Below are 13,373 nucleotides of genomic sequence, written 5' to 3' on the forward strand. Positions count from 1 at the left end.
ATGTGCAACTCAAGAATTAAACTATTTCTCCAATTTACACCTGATCCATACTGACAGATAACATTCAATGGAATCTTGAGTATGGCACTCTGACTGCTGGCAAGTCAAATTCCTCCTCAGACTAATTTTAGTTGGGACCATAACTTGAATTTCTGCTGGGAATGAACACATTTGACAAGCAGGTTCTGCAGACAGGATGTAGTTTATTTGTACATGTTCCAGAATGAAGGATTACCACTTTCCTGAACACTGCTGCACAGTCTTCATTAACTGCGTAGGCATGTAAACATTTCATTTGTTCTCCAAGGAAGTCAACGTGAAGTTAAACATGGCTCCTCCTCACACAGACTTGATCATTATTCTGCTGGCCTTGGCTGAGTAAGGTGCAGGACCTTTCCAGGTCCTCCAGTGAACACCAGATGCCCAACCGATGTTGTCACCAGCAGGATGCCAGTCACCATTGAGGCCAGCAGACCCACAGCTGCTGTACCACCAACCACCACCGAATGATGTGACACATTCCCTCACAGAGATGTCACCAAAGATGCAGGGGGAGCAGTTGTCATTGTCACGATCAAGGGTGCTGAAGCCGCAGCCGTTCTGGTCAATGCCTGGATGGGCGCCACGGATGGCGTCACCTGTAAACAGAGAGGGAGATTTAGCCTGGAGTTCATCATTCAGATGCTGCCTTGAGGACAACTGTTGCTCAGTAACAGGATGATGGTCCAATCTGAGCTGTAGAGCTAAATGTGTAGCTTCTGTTCAGAATGTCACCAGAAATCCAAAAGTGAAAGTGAAGCAGCTTTCACTGACTGAAGTCAAAAGTTGATTGAAGCAACTACAAATTAACACTTCTGGCTTTCATTGAGCCTGTAAAGTGCTTAGAAATAAAAAACCTCCCCTTTGGATTAATGTTTCTAATTAGGCTCAACTCACTACAGACTGTCAGTCTACCTGTCCATTTATAGCCAGGGAAGATTGTTTTTAAAAAAAAAAAAAAAAGCTGTTGTGTTTTTTTTTTAAAGCAGATGGAGCTCCCTTTGACAGGACAAGTGCTTCATTGGAAATCTTACCAAGGGGATATAAGGATTTGTACTACCATCTTTCAATATGTAGAGGTGTTGATGCATTTACACAACTTCACTACGAGATTGAACTTACTTTGTCTTTAGAAAAGTCAAGAGTTAAAGCTCAGCAGTTAGAGCTTCTGTACCTGCAGTTCCACTGTATTTCCCAACATGCAACTTGAAGTTTTCTTCCTCACTTCCCAGTTTGAAGTCTTGATACTCAGCAAAAGCAGTGCCACCTTCATAGTCCCACAAGTCCACCCTCAAGACCCACTTCTTGGTCTTGGTCAGAGAGAAAATGTTCTGCAGACCGAGCCAGTGGTCCTCTGTGGGAAGCAAAGAGGACAACTGAGGATTTTTCCTGGTTGAGACATCTATTTAAAGAAACTATGGACTAAAGAGTAAGACATTTCACAAAAAGGCACACCGTCTGCAGGTTTTTAAACATTTCTTGAGGGCAAACCAGGGTCAACTGAAGTGGTCACTTCACATGTTGCACCACCAGGCGCAAATGCCAGTCTGCCAATATTCACAGGTTTTATCCCCATGTGTTGCTTTCTAGTGCACCCAGTCATTTATTAGGATAAAGGTTTTACAGCTAGCCTGAAAAATCCAGCCACTTTTAAACTTCCACAGGCTCGATAACTAGAGTGACAGTTTACATCTCAGGGGTTTCTTACTCGTCACATCTCCAAAGCCATTCTTATAGTCTGCCCAGCTCCTGCTGAAGGAAAGCTCTGGTCCAGTGCGCCTCTGAAGCACCGTCCACCCTCCATCTGCTCTCATCTCACAGTACACCTGAACAGGAAGTCCAACATTGCAGTGAGAAAGCTGCTGGCTTAGTCATGCTGAGCTGCAAGTGACAGCAGAAGCCTTCATACATGGACAAGATCAGTTTTGTAAACTGTCAGTTATGACTACAGTTTGCTTTGTACACAATATTTCATGTTCGATACCCTGAAAGGACTCTTGACTCCAGCAGGGAACATTGTATAAGCTCCACTGGATGATTGGGGTGACTCAGCCTTGATCTGCGTGCAGTCTGTTGAAGCAAACATGACAAGAGAAAACGCAAATGAACAACTAGTCCAGATGTGGTCGCTTGTTGTATGTTCCTCAGTTTGTATGTACATGGAATTGTACTGTCAGTGACCATTACCTTGATGACTTGGTATCTGCTGTGCCTTCTGGCAAAATGAAAGAAATTATATTTTAATACACACCACTCATTACATCTAGAAAAATAGATACATTTGTATTTGTCTTTAATAAATTGAGACAGGGCAACATTACAGAAGGTTGTTGGTTTCATTCTTACCTGAGTCTCTCCTGTGCAGCTGAAGACAAAAGCCAAGATGAGGCCACAGTATCCAACAGGACCCATTTCACCTGATTCTCAGTTAGAAAGTTAACATTTTAATATGCTTTTGAAATAAATGTAGTCTTAGTAGAACTTAAGCAGGCACAAGGATTATGCTTAAACATTTTAAATTTGCAATCCAGGTTAAAGGTTCTAACACAGAAGAGAGAAGATGGTTTAACCTTCATTCACTTCCAGAAGTTTAAAGCATAAAATACAATGTAAAGTCAGATATTTCTTTCTCCAAAACACTTACCTGGTGTTGTGAGACCTTTTCGTCTTTACTATTACTACAAACTGCCTCAATGAAACACAACGTCCTAAAGCAGAAGTTAAACACATCTACCTGAGGCAGGGAGGAGACCTTATAAACCACCTGCCCTCCTCAGCTGGAACCACTTCACCCTGATGAAAGATGTGTGATGGGAAACCACCACAGGCGATACGCCTACCCTTTGTTTTTTTTAACCCTCAGCCATGATGTATTTCAGCATGATTCACCCATGTTGAGAAAAATTCCCAAAGAAATACATATCAAATAAAAAACAGTGCTTGTTTGTCTGCTCTTAGAGAGAAAAGCTGTACTGCTACAGATGTTCAAACGAGTGAGTTGGTAGCAGTAAAAACACTGGTAGGACTCAGTTCAATAAAGGCTTTTATTGTTTATTGATATTTTTCACTCTCTCTGTACATATATATGTGTATATATATATATATATATATATATATATATGTATATATGTATATATATATATATATATATATATATATACATGTTATGTATATAGAAGTCATTTTTTTCAAAAGTTTCCTACTTCCAATGCCCTCGCCTTCCAAAAGAGAGAAAGCACACAGTTCAAATCTCTTTGGAAGAAAGGTTTGAATAAGTTAAAATTGTGACTTATTGCAAGTGTGACCGAGTTACTGTACCTAAAGACAGAAACACCCCACTGTGAAATATACAGGACAACACTCTAAAAATGAAAAAGCACTTTAGTTGTAAAGATGGATGTTGAATTCCTCTTTTGACCACAAGTCAACATGAAGTTAAACATGGCTCCTCCTCACACAGACTTGATCATCATTCTGCTGGCCTTGGCTGAGTAAGGTGCAGGACCTTTCCAGGTCCTCCAGTGAACACCAGATCCCCAGCCGATGTTGTCACCAGCAGGATGCCAGTCACCATTGAGGCCAGCAGACCCACAGCTGCTGTACCACCAACCACCACCATACGATGAGACACATTCGGTCTCTAAGATGTCACCAAAGATGCAGGGGGAGCAGTTGTCATTGTCACGGTCAATGGTGCTGAAGCCAGAGCCGTTCTGGTCAATGCCTGGATAGGCACCACGGATGGCGTCACCTGTAAACAAATTGAAAGATTTCGTCTGGAGTTCATCGTTCAGATGCGGGCATTACAATTAAGTTGCAAATATTAATATAGATCCTTGGTCAGACCAGACAGAGAGATTTCAGCACTGACTAGACTAAGGTCAGCAAAGGTATAGTTGTTCTACTTTTAAATAATAAGATGAAAATGAGGTGTTGTCTTATTGCAAAAGTCACACTTGAAGCTGCTGTGTCACATTTCAACATGAACATTAATCTCACTTCCTACAAACTTAAATTCTCTGGCTGTTCTTATTTTTCTGTTTGTATCGGTATCAGATAGAGGATGTTGCTCCAGAAAAAAGCTGAGGCTGACAAAGATGGGGTGGAAGTAGATAAAAAACAACATCCACTGTGGCAGAGGGAGCAATGATTTTCAAAGAGAAGGAACTAAATTTATGGGAACTAGCTTAATTTATAAGTGCGTACACGAAAAGTAAACTAAACATTTACTTCTCCCTCACTGTTTTCACAATGACAAGTATTTCCAATTAATTTGGAAATTTGGAAAGAATTTGGAAGTGTGACTTTAATTGACATTTCATCAAATAATAAAGCATATTGACAGTGCAAACTAAACAGAAATCAAACTAAAACTTTATGTAGAAAAGGAAAATGGAAAGAGTGAGAAAAGCTAAAGAGCAGACGTTACAGAGGTTTCAGTACCTGCATCCCCGCTATATTTTCCAACACTCAGTTTGAAAGCTGCTTTCTCATTTCCCAGTCTAAAGTTCTGGTATTCAGCAAAAGCAGTGCCACCTTCATAGTCCCACAAGTCCACCCTCAAGACCCACTTCTTGGTCTTGTCCTTGGTCAGAGAGAAAGCCTTTGCTAGACCGAGCCAGTGGTCCTCTGTGGGAATCAGCAGAGCACAGGGAAAGGATTTGTTTATTTATTCATTGAAAGTCTCTCAAGTTTGAACCTTCTGCATCCCCTGGGGAAATTTTTGTTCTCTGGGACTTTGGGAATTCTCTGAGTGTGCATATTGAAATACTGTGTGTGTATTGTAAGATCTCATCTTGCTTTGACTCCTCCCGTCACAACCACACACATAAACACACTGCCACCCAACCATTAACACACAGATGAATGCCTGTTCGTGTGCATGTGCAGGCCTTCTATGAAACAGTTCATAAAACACTTCAGTGTTTTATGTTACTTACTTTTCAGGCCTCCGAACCCATTTTTATATCCTTTCCAGTTCCTATTGAAGGAAACTTGTTGTCCACTGCGTCTCTGAAGCACTGTCCATCCTCCATCTACCCTCATCTCACAGTACACCTGAGCAGGACGTCCAGGAAACACATCAAGAACACCAGCTGACAGGTTTTGAGTAATCTGACACCGACCTCACAATAAATGTTATGTCTGTGCCATGCGCCAACCAAAATCTTAAGATACAGCAGGGTTTAACATTCTGACTGTTAAAGATCAAATTGCTTTGTACACAACAGGTGTTAGCTACCTTGAACGGCTTCCTGACTGTGGGAGGGTGAATCAAATAAACGCCACTAGATGCCTCTGGTGAGCGAATCTTGATCTGTGTGCAGTCTGATCCCATGATTTACATGACAAAAGGATGAGCAGGAGTCAGTATGACTATCCCACCTTGCAGTTTGTATTATTAGGAGTTACATTCTATGCAATATAATATGTAAAATGTATGATAGTAATAAAAGGCCCCATACCTTGAGGAGGAGCTGCCTTCTGCTGTCCCTGGTAACGCCACAGATATAACAGTTTAACGTGTGACTTGATGTAATGAAAATACAAAACATAAAGGTAGATATTTCAAAGTTTGAGAAAAGACCAATGTGGTTTTGTCTGAAATATTTTAAAAGAACAAAGAGAAGGAAGTTGTTTATATTTGTTGTTGTAGTTGTATTTTTACCTCAGTTTGTCCTGCACAACTGAAGAGAAAAGCCAAGATGAGTCCATAGTATCCAAAAAGACGCCTCATTTTCACTGGATTTTCAAGCTAAGAGTCAAATTTGATTCTCAATCAAACATATTTAATACATTTTCATATTATTTTATGGTTAAATAAAATGTTTAGTCTTTCACAAGACTAAAGTCAACCATTTCTTCCTCCAAACACTTACCCAGCGTCTGGTGAACCTTGTATTGCAGCTGAAATTCCACCACTGGTGTGTCAGCTTTTCTGCCCCTCCTTCATGTTTCCCATATATGCTGTCATTTCCTGCCATGTCAGGCTAAGTGTGAGGGAGGTGCCAACAACAGAGCCAGTCATCAACACTACCATGAACTTCCCACATTTCCCTCAAGCAACATTTGCCTTTTTTCAGGTATTTCCCACAACCTTCCCAACTGCAGCTTTTTAACACTACTGTTTATTTTGACCAGCAGTTTAAGTTCCCAGCTCTGACTCTGCCCTTCTGGCTTCTCAAGAAAAACAACACCACAAGGCTCATCAAACAAGAACTACTCAAGGACTGATACCATGGAAAAGCTCCAGGATTTAGGTTGTGTTAAACCGGTACCTGCCCAACTCAACAGCACCTGTTGGATAAGCTTTCAGATCCTTTCATTTTAGAAATACAGCAAGCTTTAACTTTTGTTCTCTCTCTCTTTTTTTTTTTTTTTTTTTTTACCAAATCTGCATTATTGTACATCGCCGTGTCCATATCATTGATATTGTATGATTTTTGCCTTTTCCACCAGTTGCATTGAATTTGGAAGGTGTGTCAGCCTGTGATACATTAATGATCAATTTGAAAGTTACATATGAAGGTTTCATTTCAGAGAGAACATTTTAATGAAAGACAGTTGCCCATGCTTATAATATATTTTCATTGTGTCTTCAATTTTTAATTTTTACAATATCAATTTCAATCAGTAAGCTAAAGAGCCTGACGGCAAAGCCATTTTCTTTTTATGCTTTTTATGCTCAACTTGCCCGCCACAGTCAGGCGGCAGCAGCATTATGCAGGTTAGGTTGTTCTGTTTCATTCTTGTAAGATCTCAATCACACTTTGAGGGAACCTCTTCAAATTTGGTACAATTATTCTCAGCGAGGAAATTGTTAGATTGGATTGTTCAAAGATTAATGCTCAAGAAGACAGAGAACTCAAAACACATTAGAGTTTGATATCTAAAGACTACTGAAAGGAACGTCCTCAAAGCTGGATACAAATCCAAAAGCAATCGCTTAAAGTGTAACATATTAGAATTTGATGGTCAAAGGTCACTTAGACCTTTAAAACAAAGGTTTGGTCTTAACTGACAAATTGGTACATCCATTTAACAATTTAAATGTCTAAAAGGAAAAAGAATTGATGTAAGTCTATTATGACAGGTCAGAGTTCAGCTTCACTGTGACGTCTTAATGTCCCTGAAACAGCATATCCCTGCATCCCAGGTGTAAGTCAGGAAGGGGAGAGTGCGTATACTTTTTCTTGTAACTTGTTTAAGATGATAAAGCTTGCCTTTAATTACGTATCACTCTTCAGCATTGCCGTAGAGGAACACTACATCATCTGCACTTACAACTCAACAACAACTTTCTGTACCAGCATCAGCTGAGTCAGAAATGAGTTGTGGCGTCTCCTGCTCCGTGCAAATTATGACCGAGCAGTCATCTTCCTCCATCCCAAACCCAGCGTACAGGGGCTCAGTAAATGTGCAGTGGAAGGTATAAAGGTGACTGAGCGTCCGGGAGGAGACACTGTAGAAGGACAGAGTACCACTGGGCCAGTCCAGGTACACTCCAACCCTGTGGGAGCGACACAGGGGTGCCGTTATCTCCTCAACATCGCCGTCGTGGTGAACACTATAGTGGTCCTCAGAACAGTACAAACTCCAGGACTTGTCTGTTTTCCCAAATCCACTGAGGTGATAGCTCGCCCTTCGACTGATCCCCCTCATCGCCACAGCGACATCCACCCAGTGTCCCCGCCACTCCACCTCCCAGTAGTGGCGTTGGGTGAGGGCTTGGAGACAGAGGACCTGGGAGACACATTCAAACCTGTCGGGATGATCAGGGTACTGCTGTCTCTCCCTGACCCATGTCACCTGTTTACCGCCATCGTGCAAGAACAGAGACTTGGCAGCTGTGTTTTCGTTGAACCTCAGCATAGACGCATCTGTACAAGACACACATATAGCTTTTTGAGTGTTTCTCCTTTTGTCAGTGCAAAATTATAATGAGGGCCAGAGCCATGTTAAGCCAATAGTAGGGCCTCAGGGTAAATTAACCATAAACTCACTTTTGCCCCACTCTCGGTAAAGTACACTCTTATTGCGTACATGAAAATCACAAAGCACTTTTTTAAATTGGCCACAATGCTGCTCACTACAGGAGATGTCATAGAGCAACAAGTCAGAATGAAAAGACAAGGGCCTGAAAATACAATTCATGTGTCCCATTTACATTTGAACACAATCTGAGGTGGCACATAGAAGAACTCATTCAGAGCATAACAAACCTTTAAGGGACATCGAGTTTACAGACTGTTGAAACATTCTTTTAGGGACTTGATTAGATATTGAAACAAGAATAAAAATGACTAAATGAATACATCTATATCTATCCTATATCGGTGAATCCACAATGATAACATGAACGAAACAGGACAGACAGATGGTAAAGATGGGAAGGATACAGAGGTTGGCACTTGCACAGTTTTAACTATTTCAATTGGTTGGAGTTTCAACTAATCAGTGTCATGGGAGAAGTTTAGTATGTAGACTAAGGTACAGAATACTGAAAACAAGAAGTTATAATAGAATTTAGAAATGAAAATAAATCACAGTAAAACTTTACTTTTCACTCACACTTTTTCAGCATTGATCTCAAGTAGCACTCTGCATTTTTCTCCACACTGTAGACAGATATGAGACACACTCATCACCAACAGGCACACTGAAATGGGGTCTTATGCACATCATACACGTTACACATTTAAAAGCTCACTGTATCCACTGTAAAGCATATGGCCGTGTTGATTTGCTTCCTTATTCTGTTGTCCTTTCAATTCTGCTCTGATAAAGTTAAAACAGCCAAATAAAGGGAACTTAGTCATTAAAGTGAACTTTGAAGCACAAAATATGCTTCATATAATAAAGAAATTCCATCTTAATAAAACATATGGGTAGTAATAACATTTTTTACTCTGTATATTTCAGAAGTTATGTGACTGGGTGGCACTTAAGGGTGGGATTTGATAAGCCAGTGTTTTACCTGAGTATTTCTAATGCACATAGTGGATTATCCTGATGACAGGAGATCAGGTTGACTCCAGAAATCTGCAGGAAGTTATAGCTGAGGTCCAGCTGCCGAACGCACGATGGATTGGAGCTCAGTGCCGAAGCCAAATAAGTGCAGCCTTCTTTAGTGATTCCACAGAACGACAACCTGTGTTCATCCAAAAATACAATTTACCGTTTTGTGCTGTGTAAAAATGAGCTCTGTATGATTTAAAACGACCATGTTAAATTTACAATCCTTACTGTTTGTTTGCCTCTAGTGCAGCTACATTGCTGTGAATGTTTGGGGTTTTTTTTTTGGTGTTTGTTTTGTTTTTTGTAAGGTAACTAGTTGCATTATTTGCATTTCAGGATGTAAAGATTATGTTATGAGGTGTTAGGATAATGCCAGGTCACCTTAATATCTCCAGTTTACAGTGTGGACTTTCCAGGCCTGCAGAGAGTAGCGCCACCTCAGCGTCTTGCAGGTCATTCCCACTTAGATCGAGAGCTTCCAGGTGAGACGTGTCAGAGCTCAGGACTGAGGCCAAATCAGCACAGCATTTCTGGAGATTAGCATCGTTTAACCTGTAGGTGAAAAAATCCCGTCTTTATCGTTTGAATCTAAAATTATATGGTTGCGTTGTGCTCATTCTTACTATAGTATTACTTCACAAACTAAAAGTCCATGTGGGCACATATATATAAGTCGCCCAAACCTGTGTGCCCTCACCTTAATATCTTCAGTTTACAGTGTGGACTTCTCAGCCCAGCACACAGCAGCTGTATGCCTGGACCGTGCAGGCTGTTTCCGCTCAGGTCCAGCCCTTTCAGGTGGGTGGAGTCCACGCTGAGAGTTGCGCCAATGTGTTCATAGGATTTTTGTGTAAGGCCACAGCAGCTCAGTCTGATTGGTGATGGGAAATTTCAAATGAACTCACCGCACATACTTCTGCATATAACTGAGCTGCACTTATTTATTTCATTTTAGATCACTGTTTCTCAAAGTGTTTCAGACCAAGAACCACTTAACCACAAAGCTCCACAATATAGAGCCTCCACTTACCCGAGTGTTTCCAATCTGCAGTGTGGACTCCTTAGTCCAGCAGTGAGCATATATAAACCAGAATCATTCATATTGTTGTTGCTCAGGTCAAGATTTTTCAAGTGAGATGTTCCCGAGCTCATGACGGAAGCCAAGTCTTCACAGCTGCTGTCTTTGAGCCTGCACTGATTCAACCTGCACATCCACGGTGACAGCAAAGATTTCTTTCTTAATTTTTTTCCTGGATTCCATCAAACAAGACATTTACGTGTGTGAGCAAGAAATTGGTCTGACCTTAGTATTTGCAGTTTGCAGTGATGACTGCGTAGTCCCACGCAGAGATCCTTTACCCCTGCTTTCCAGAAGTCGTTAGAACTCAGGTCGAGTTCTGTGAGTCGGTTTGACTCTGTGCTAAGAGCAACACCCAGTGCCTCAAAGCAGCCCCCTTTCAGTTTGCACTTCTGTAAACTAATGGAAGAAAACAGGAAATTAAAAAAAAAAAAAAAAACAAAGCAAAACAATAAATAGGTAGGAAGTTTTTCATACATTTTAGTATTACAGACCTTAGGCTCCTCAGTTTACAGTGAGGACTTCCTAAACCAACACAGAGCAGCTTAACCCCAGAATCCTTCAGGCTGTTTTCACTTAAATCCAATTCTGCCATGTGACAGGAAGCCGAGCTCAAGCCTGATGCCAAATCTTCACAGCATTTCTCTGTGAGGTTGCAGTGATTTAGCCTGGAAAAGTTATATAAAAAAAATGACTTCATCAAGGAATTAGAGCCTTTTTAAAAAGAATGGCTAGATAACGGGCAGGGATCACATTTGTTGACAGTTTAGACAGCAACTTAAACCAACATGCATGAGGAACAAATCTCATGTGGGTAAACTCACAGAGCACGTGAGGAGGAAGTAATGACAGTCAGCAGCTTCTTCAGTCCTTCTTCTGATCTCATGTACCTCTTTAAGTCAAACTCCTTCTCTGTTGCCTCTGATGTTATCAGCTGAAATGTAAGCGCAGACCATTGAGCTGGAGTCAAATTTTTGGCTGTCAGGCCACCAGAGCTAACAAAATTCTGGATCTCCTGCACCATAGACTCTTCATTGAGCTCGCTGAGGCAGTGGAACAGGTTGAGGTTTGGCTCAGGCTCCTGTTTGATCTTGTCCTTGATGAACTGGACAGTTTTCGCGACATCATCCTCGCATTCTATTTGCAAATGCAGTATTCTGCTCAGGAGTTCCTGGTTTGACTTCAGTGACAGGCCCAGGAGGAAGCGAAGGAAGATGTCCCAGTGGCCATCATTACTCTTCAATGCCTTTTCAATTGATCTTTTGTGTAAATTGAAGAGAGACTTGCGGAACCAACTTGTCTTATTCACGTAAGAGTAATGGACATGCAGAGCTGCCAGAAACTCCTGAATAGTCAAATGTACGAAACTAAAAACTTCTTGCCTCCTTCTTCCCTCCTTCACAAATACCGTGCAAACTCCTGAGTAGATGGTTGCCTCTTCAATATTAATACCACATTCTTTAAGGTCAGCCTCGTAAAAGATCAGTTTGCCCTTCTCCAGTTGACGGTACGCCAGCTCTGCCAGCTTCAAAACAACATTGTCATTCTCCATTGGGTAGTGCCTTTCTATCATCTTATCTGCCTGGCAGAGGAGTAGATGCACATACATCTCTGTCAGAGTGTTGGGCATTTCTGATGTCACGTTGTCATGCAGCATTTTCCTCATCACGGTTAAAATGATCCAGCAGAAAACCGGTATTTTGCACATGATGTTGAGGCTTCTTGATGACTTTACATTGTTGATGATTCTAACGGCAAGTTGACTGTCACATGAGCACCTCTTAAAGTACTCTTCTTTCTGTTCATTAGTGAACCCCTTGACCTCTGTCCATAGGTCAATGTGCCTTCTGTGGATGCGGTCGGCTGCTGCAGGCCTGGATGTGATCCAGACGAGAGCGTTCCCCAGCAGATCTCCTGTGATGAGGTTTGTGATCAGGACGTCCAATGAAGCTGGCTCTGTCTCGTCTCTCAACACCTTATTGTGCCTGAAGTTCAAAGGCAGGAGAGTCTCGTCAAGGCCGTCAAAGATGAATAAAACTTTGCATTCTGATCCCAGGGTCTCGAGAGTTTTCATCTCAGGGAAGAACTGGTGGAGCAGCTGTATTAGACTGCATTCTTTTTCACCTATGTTGGGATTCAGCTCTCGGAAAGGAAGTGGGAAGAGGAAGGTGATGTCCTGATTTTCTTCTCCTTCTGCCCAGCTCAGGGTAAATTTCTGTGCACAGACAGTTTTACCCACTCCAGGGATGCCCAGAGTAAGCACAGTTCTGATTTGCTTCTCTTGGTTAGGCTTGGGTTTAAATATGTTGTTAGCTTTAATCGAGGTCTCCTCAGTTGTCTCAGGTTCATCGCTGAAGCCTCCCCAAGCTCCTTCAATCACATGTAGTTCAGTGAAGATTTTGTTGAGGTAGACATTGTCTCCCTCTTCTGCATTACCCTGATAAACATTTTGGTACTTTTTCCTCAGTGTGGATTTCAGCCTGTCTCGGATTGCTTCCTGGTCACTTCCTGATTTTTTCTCTGTTGTTTCGATTGCTTGTTTTTGATTGCTTTGAACTGATAAAGAAAAACAGAGATGAAGGAAATGTTATGTGACCAGCCCGTGGCATTTCACAAAGTGACTAAAAAGTCAATTTTTACTTTAATCCTGTTCTACCTTTATCATATTTCTTCTTTAATGTGTCAGCAAGCAATATTAGATTCATCTTCCGCAATATATCCACCGTGACAGTAACAGCACCATCGTAGCAATATGTCTGCACCAAACACCCCACTGTTGTCAGCCTGTCCACCCCATGAACATGAGATCTTGGAATATGTGGTAGTCCTTCAAGGTCATGATTGTAAAGACGAAACTGGAAAGTCTTCAATTCTTCATCGACCAGCTCCTCGAAAGTGTCCAAAAGTATCTGTGAGACAGCACGCGCCATTATCTGCTCTCCATTTGGCTCAAGAGATCACCAAATCCTGTTGCTGTGCGTCAATCCACTGCCTGATGAAGGGTTTAAATGAGCAGGAACAGTTTCAGTTCTGAGCTGATGTGGGCTGGCGTAGCTGTCGTCATATCACCATGCTCACTAAAGATTTACTGCTATGCTATTGCTCAAACAATAAGCAGCCCTATTTTCTGTAAATTAATGTCTCCTGTTCCTCTTATCAGTGCCTATGTGAATACAGCTGTTTGCATTCCAAATGCAGTGAATCAGGTTGAGCAAGTCCGGTCAAGAACATAAAGGCA

At 41.5% G+C, this 13,373-nt stretch overlaps 3 protein-coding genes across 4 annotated transcripts; all 3 read right to left on the bottom strand.

The window, feature by feature from the left end:
• Positions 1–250: 250 nt before the first annotated feature.
• LOC115037082 (angiopoietin-4-like) lies at positions 251–2,560 on the bottom strand. The gene is made up of 6 exons (XM_029495557.1): positions 2,386–2,560; positions 2,221–2,254; positions 2,024–2,109; positions 1,748–1,865; positions 1,214–1,393; positions 251–638 (listed from the first exon to the last, which is right to left on the bottom strand). The coding sequence occupies exons 1-6, from the start codon at positions 2,449–2,451 to the stop codon at positions 340–342; spliced, it is 783 nt and encodes a 260-aa protein (XP_029351417.1). The 5' UTR covers positions 2,452–2,560; the 3' UTR covers positions 251–339.
• A 590-nt stretch (positions 2,561–3,150) lies between these two features.
• Positions 3,151–6,231, bottom strand: LOC115037138 (angiopoietin-4-like). Of its 2 annotated transcripts, none has more exons than XM_029495639.1 (7): positions 5,919–6,231; positions 5,708–5,794; positions 5,505–5,568; positions 5,282–5,367; positions 4,980–5,097; positions 4,483–4,668; positions 3,151–3,790 (listed from the first exon to the last, which is right to left on the bottom strand). In XM_029495639.1, exons 1-7 carry the CDS (start codon positions 6,021–6,023, stop codon positions 3,492–3,494), a joined length of 945 nt encoding a protein of 314 aa, XP_029351499.1. In that variant the 5' UTR covers positions 6,024–6,231; the 3' UTR covers positions 3,151–3,491. The 2 variants fall into 2 exon arrangements, with proteins under 2 accessions (XP_029351499.1, XP_029351500.1); XM_029495640.1 differs by having other exon boundaries at positions 3,154–3,790; positions 5,505–5,532.
• A 174-nt stretch (positions 6,232–6,405) lies between these two features.
• On the bottom strand, positions 6,406–13,314 carry LOC115037135 (NACHT, LRR and PYD domains-containing protein 12-like). Its single transcript, XM_029495635.1, has 10 exons — positions 12,792–13,314; positions 10,960–12,691; positions 10,630–10,803; positions 10,361–10,534; positions 10,088–10,261; positions 9,755–9,928; positions 9,439–9,609; positions 9,017–9,190; positions 8,611–8,657; positions 6,406–7,919 (listed from the first exon to the last, which is right to left on the bottom strand). Exons 1-10 carry the CDS (start codon positions 13,063–13,065, stop codon positions 7,327–7,329), a joined length of 3,687 nt encoding a protein of 1,228 aa, XP_029351495.1. The 5' UTR covers positions 13,066–13,314; the 3' UTR covers positions 6,406–7,326.
• Positions 13,315–13,373: the final 59 nt, after the last annotated feature.

Source organism: Echeneis naucrates, chromosome 23 (genome assembly GCF_900963305.1).
Source record: "Echeneis naucrates chromosome 23, fEcheNa1.1, whole genome shotgun sequence".
Taxonomy (NCBI): domain Eukaryota; kingdom Metazoa; phylum Chordata; class Actinopteri; order Carangiformes; family Echeneidae; genus Echeneis; species Echeneis naucrates.

Bases quoted from the DNA above. Each gene is read 5' to 3' on its own strand.
- LOC115037082 (XM_029495557.1), bottom strand. From the start codon at position 2,451: ATGGGTCCTGTTGGATACTGTGGCCTCATCTTGGCTTTTGTCTTCAGC. The intron at 2,255-2,385 runs GTAAGAATGAAA...TCATTTTGCCAG, and splicing joins GCTGCACAGGAGAGACTCAG to AAGGCACAGCAGATACCAAG. The intron at 1,866-2,023 runs GTATCGAACATG...CTTCCTGTTCAG, and splicing joins GAGTCAAGAGTCCTTTCAGG to GTGTACTGTGAGATGAGAGC.
- LOC115037138 (XM_029495639.1), bottom strand. From the start codon at position 6,023: ATGGCAGGAAATGACAGCATATATGGGAAACATGAAGGAGGGGCAGAA. The intron at 5,098-5,281 runs GTAGCTAACACC...CGTCCTGCTCAG, and splicing joins CAGTCAGGAAGCCGTTCAAG to GTGTACTGTGAGATGAGGGT. The intron at 3,791-4,482 runs GTACTGAAACCT...ATTTGTTTACAG, and splicing joins AAAATATAGCGGGGATGCAG to GTGACGCCATCCGTGGTGCC.
- LOC115037135 (XM_029495635.1), bottom strand. From the start codon at position 13,065: ATGGCGCGTGCTGTCTCACAGATACTTTTGGACACTTTCGAGGAGCTG. The intron at 12,692-12,791 runs GTAGAACAGGAT...TTTCTTTATCAG, and splicing joins AAAGAAGAAATATGATAAAG to TTCAAAGCAATCAAAAACAA. The intron at 8,658-9,016 runs GTAAAACACTGG...ATCTGTCTACAG, and splicing joins TGTGCATTAGAAATACTCAG to TGTGGAGAAAAATGCAGAGT.